This window comes from Rhinopithecus bieti, unplaced genomic scaffold (assembly GCF_001698545.2).
Source record: "Rhinopithecus bieti isolate Rb0 unplaced genomic scaffold, ASM169854v2 scaffold_64265, whole genome shotgun sequence".
NCBI classification, from domain to species: domain Eukaryota; kingdom Metazoa; phylum Chordata; class Mammalia; order Primates; family Cercopithecidae; genus Rhinopithecus; species Rhinopithecus bieti.
In genome coordinates, this window is record NW_016827299.1 from 1 (window position 1) to 5,737 (window position 5,737).

General features: G+C 37.5%; 1 protein-coding gene across 1 annotated transcript in view; it reads left to right on the forward strand.

Moving 5' to 3' along the window:
• Positions 1-4,892: 4,892 nt before the first annotated feature.
• Positions 4,893-5,737, forward strand: part of LOC108523235 (dynein heavy chain 7, axonemal-like) — a gene marked incomplete at its 5' end in the record, with an annotated part of 190,324 nt that continues 189,479 nt past the window's right edge. The window contains 1 exon segment of the mRNA XM_017863753.1: positions 4,893-5,033. Within this exon segment, the coding sequence (XP_017719242.1) occupies positions 4,893-5,033 (141 nt within the window).

Consider the following 5,737-nt stretch of genomic DNA (forward strand, 5'->3'; position numbering starts at 1 on the left):
GTCTGTGTCTTTTATTGGACCATTTAGCCCATTTACATTTAAGGTTAATATTATTATGTGTGAATTTGATCCTATCATTATGATGTTAGCTGGTGATTTTGCCCATTAGTTGATGCAGTTTCTTCCAGGCATCGATGGTCTTTACAATTTGGCATGTTTTTGCAGTGGTTGGTTCCAGTTGTTCCTTTCCATGTTTAGTGCTTCCTTCAGGAGCTCTAGTAAGGCAAGCCTGGTGGTGACAAAATTTCTCGGCATTTGAGAAAAGAATTTTATTTCTCCTTCACTTATGAAGCTTAGTTTGTCTGGATATGAAATTCTGGGTTGAAAATTCTTTTGTTCAAGAATGTTGAATATTGGCTCCCACTCTCTTCTGGCTTGTAGAGTTTCTGCTGAGAGATCTGCTGTTAGTCTGATGGGCTTCTCTTTATGGGTAACCCAACTTTTCTCTCTGGCTGCCCTAACATTTTTTCCTTCATTTCAACTTTGTTGAATCTGACAATTATGTGTCTTGGAGTTGCTTCTCTCAAGGAGTATCTTTATGACCTTCTCTGTATTTCCTGAATTTGAATGTTGGCCTGCCTTGGTAGATGGGGGAGATGCTCCTGGATAATATGCTGCAGAGTGTTTTCCACCTTCGTTCCATTCTCCCCATCACTTTCAGGTACACCAATCAGACATAGATTTGGTTTTTTCACATAGTCCCATATTTCTTGGAGGCTTTGTTCCTTTCGTTTTACTGTTTTTTCTCTAAATTTCTCTTCTCGCTTCATTTCATTCATTTGATCTTCAATCACTGATACTGTTTCTTCCAGTTGATCAAATTGGCTACTGAAGCTTGTGCATTCGTCATGTAGTTCTCGTGCCACAGTTTTCAGCTCCATCAGGTTGTTTAAGGACTTCTCTACACTGGTTATTCTAGTTAGCCATTCGTCTAATCTTTTTTCAAGGTTTTTAGCTTCTTTGCAATGCGTTTGAACTTCCTCCTTTAGCTCAAAGAAGTTTGATCCTCTGAAGCCTTGTTCTCTCAACTCATCAAAGTCATTCTCCATCCAGCTTTGTTCTGTTGCTGGCAAAGAGCTGAGTTCCTTTGGAGGGGGAGAGGCGCTCTGATATTTAGAATTTTCAGCTTTTCTGCACTGTTTTGCCCCATCTTTATGGTTATATCTACCTTGGTCTTTGATGATGGCGACATACAGATGGAGTTTTGGTGTGGATGTCCTTTCTGTTTGTTAGTTTTCCTTCTAACAGTCAGGACCCTCAGCTACAGGTCTATTGGAGTTTGCTGGAGGTCCACTCCCAACCCTGTTTGCCTGGGTATCAGCAGTGGAGGCTGCAGAACAGCGAATATTGCTGAACAGTAAATGTTTCTGCCTAATCGTTACTCTGGAAGCTTCGTCTCAGAGGGGCACCTGGCCATGTGAGGTGTCAGTCTGCCCCTACTGATGGGTGCCTCCCAGTTAGGCTACTCGGGGGTCAGGGACCCACTTGAGGAGGCAGTCTTACGGTTCTCAGACCTCAAACTCCATGCTGGGAGAACCACTACTCTCTTCCAAGCTGTCAGACAGGGACATTTAAGTCTGCAGAGGTTTCTGCTGCCTTTTGTTCGGCTATGCCCTGCCCCCAGAGGTGGAGTCTACAAAGGCAGGCATGCCTCCTTGAGCTGAGGTGGGCTCCACCCAGTTTAAGCTTTGTGGCTGCTTTGTTTACCTACTCAAGCCTCAGCAATGGCGGGTGCCCCTCCCCGAGCCTTGCTGCTGCCTTGCTGTTCGATCTCAGACTGCTGTGCTAGCAATGAGCAAGGCTCCGTCGGCGTGTGATGCTCCGAGCCAGGCACGAGATATAATCTCCTGGTATTCCGTTTGCTAAGACCATTGGAAAAGCGTAGTATTAGGGTGGGAGTGACCCAATTTTCCAGGTGCCATCTGTCACAGCTTCCCTTGGCTAGGAAAGGGAGTTCCCTGACCCCTTGCGCTTCCCGGGTGAGGCAATGCCTCACCCTGCTTCGGCTCACACTCAGTGGGCTGCACCCACTGTCCTACACCATCTAACAAGCCCCAGTGAGATGAACCTGGTACCTCAGTTGGAAATGCAGAAATCACCCATCTTCTGCCTGCTCATGCTGGGAGCTGTAGACTGGAGCTGTTCCTATTCAGCCATCTTGGAACCACCAGTATGACCATTTTAATGATACTGATTTTTCTAATCCATGAGCATGGAATATTTTTCTATTTGTTCGTGTCATCTGTGATTTCTTTCAGTAGTGTTTTGCAGTTCTCCTTGGAGAGATCTTTCACCTCCTTGGTTAGATGAATTCCTAGGTATTTTATTTTTTTGTGTGGCTATTGTGAATGGGATTGCATTCTTGATTTGGTTCTCAGCTTGAACATTATTGGAGTATAGAAATGTTACCAATTTTGTTCATCAATTTTATTTCCTGAAACTTTACTGAAGTCATTTATCAGCTCCAGGAGTCTTTTGGTGGGGCCTTTAAGGTTGTCTAGGTATAGAATCATATTGCTGGTACAGAAAGATTGTTTGAGTTCTTCTTTTCCTATTTGGACACCTTTTATTTCCTTCTCTTGACTGATGGCTCTGTCTAGGACTTCCATGTAATTGATATTTAAATTAATGTGTCAGACTCTCCCAGAAATGTGTTGGAAAAATTCATTGGAATCTAGATGTTCAATGTTACCACTGTTTCTTTCTCTTCTTAATGTTTCTTTCTCTTAAATATGGCTTTAATGTTTGCCTACACAATATTTTCCAGAAAATGTAAAATCTTTTGGACAGGTCTGATTTTCTCCCTATTATGAATTATATTACAATGAATGTACTTATGCTTATATCTGGTGTTTTTGAATATTAATTTTCATATGATAACGTCCCATATGTAGGTTTACTGGGCCAAAGAAGATGAGTTTTCATAAGCCTTGACAAGTATTGAGAAATAGCATTACTGTTTTTGAAGCCATTGGCAATATTAATACATTCCACTTTGGTCACTCTTTAGCAGCATTGAATTGGCTTATATCATTTGCTAATTGATGTAGTATAGAGTAATAAGTCATTATTTTATGTATATCTGGTAATATTTCAACTACTCTTTTAATTTTGATTGTCTAAGTACTTGGAGAAAATATTTTGGTTGCTATTTCAGAGCATTAAGATAGGGTGGCAAGAAGTTGTATAGGATATGCAGGCATAAAAAAGAATGGAATCATGTCCTTTGTAGCAACATAGATGGAGCTGGAGGCCATAATCCTAAACAAATTAACACAGGAACAGAAAACCAAATACCACATGTTCTCACTTATAAGTGGGAGCTAAACATTGAGCACACATGTACATAAACATGGCAACAATGGATACTGTAGACCTCTAGATGGGGAGAGAAGAAAGGGGAGCATAGGGTTAAAAACTTACTATTGGGTACTATGCTCAGTACCTGGGTTTCCGATACACCCTTGTAACAAACCTGCACATATACCCCTCTATCTAAAATAAAAGTTGAAAAATACAAAAAATGAAGTTTAAAAAAAGTTATGTAGAAAATAAGTATCTTCTAAAAATCTTTGCGTATAAGTTTACATTGACAAAATATGCAAGCAAGTGCAGTATACAACTCTGCAAATAGGAGATATGTGTGTTACTGTGTTGTGCTATGTGTATTTGCATGCTTGAAAGTCTACTACATATATATATTATTCTATATATCTATATCATATATAATATGGTAAACATAGATATAATAATAGACTTATAATATTGTGGAACTTTATGTAATCATATTTCTCCTCATCTAACTATATAGAAATCCCTTTTTGTGATCCAGATTTCAATGTCTTTCTCTTGTTCTCCCCACAGTGTCCTCTTAGGGCACATTTTTACTCCATCTTCTTGACATTTCTCTGCTGCGCCTTTCTATTTTATTTATTTATTTATTTATTTATTTTGCTTCTCTCATCCCCCAGGTGTCCATTTTCACCTGCCCTTCCATGGATTCTTCTGCTCTTAAAAATGTCTTTATTATCAATACCCAGCACTCTGCCCTTTGTCATTGTTCCATTCTATAAATATCCCAGCAAGACTAGAAATCCAGAATGGTTTAACCACCCTGAGATATTTCTCAGAGAAATCTAAGAAATCTCTTCTGAAATTCAAACATTAAAGTACATACCACCTCACAGACATCACTATTTTTGGTTGATGAATGTAACAGACTAGTGTGTTTCCCACTGATGACTGGTGGAAAAGTAGACGTGTCAGTCCACCGAACATAGGTAGTGAAGTACAAAATTAGACTTCCTGACTTTACAGCCCTCAACTCTCCATGAATGAATTGTACATCTGTCTCTGTCATTGTTGCCTTGGGCTTCAAACTACAGGATTAAGAGGGAGTGAGGCCGGGAAACACAGGAGTAACTTGAGAAAGATTGTGCGATGCCCAGGTGTGCATGGATACATGCATATGGCTGAGTGGAGATCAGATTAAATTAAAAGAAAATCATCCATAAATTTGATGGATCTCATTTTGGAATTATTTGAATTTGTATTTTGCAATAAAATTGCTCATGCTTGTTCAATCCGAATGTATCTAGGATGTCTTTGGCTAAAATTGTTCAAATGAATATTTGATACCATGTGGTTCACACAAATTGATAGTACATCAGGAAAATAAAATGTTATATAGTATGTTTGCCTTGCTCATAGGAATGTGATTAAACTTGAATATAAATAGTTATAATAGTATGGTTTATGTGAGTCTTGCATAAATGTCTAAGAATGTTGTAAAAAATTGAGCAGTATGAGTTAATCTAGTTTAGGAGTTTAACTCTCAGTTGTATAACTTGTTCAGGAAATGGTTAATATTTAGCATATTCTTTTTTGATTAGGTAATTGGAGATGCAATTTTTGCCTATACAAAATATGAACGAATTAACTGGGTAAGGGATTGGCCTGGACAGACTGTCCTCTGTGTATCCCAAATCTTTTGGACAAAAGAAGTACAAACAGCTATTCCAGTGGGGATAAAGGTAAGCTTTTATTAACCCTCAGGTTTTTTTTTTTTTAGCATTTTTTCGATAGTTTATTATTGCCAGAATACACTTATTTTAAAACTGAAATAAATACAATGCACTTAACAATGTACTTTATGCTGCAAGCCAAATTACTGATTTTTTACATAAAATTACACATAACAAATATGTAGGAAAATTTATACCAGTAATTTCAAAATTATTCTTTAAATCATGTTTATTCACAGCATATAAAAGTCAATGATACTTGAACCTCAATCTTGTTATTATATACATTTTATGCCTTTAAAATAGAGTGATAATAGGACTAAGAAACTCATAAAGATTAGCAGGAAATAAAGTAACAGTATTCTCTTTTATACCTTGAGTAAAACTACCCTATATAGATAAGGCTCCAGTTGACTTACTGTGACTGTTTTTATTTCTAATGTATTGATTTTGAATACATAATAATTATGAATATTCTAAGTGATGCTTAGTATTAAATATGTAAATAATATAATTGGATATATTAATTTAACATTAATTAGATTGTAATTGTTAATGAAAAACTAAAATTACATTCATTGCAACAGTTCTATCATTGAGACAGGATTTTAAGCAACTCAACTTTCAGTTGACTAGCAGTTATAGATCTGTAGTTTAAAATCATGGTTTTTATGGCTAGCCATAAGTAGAAAGCTGAAACTGGATCCTTTCCT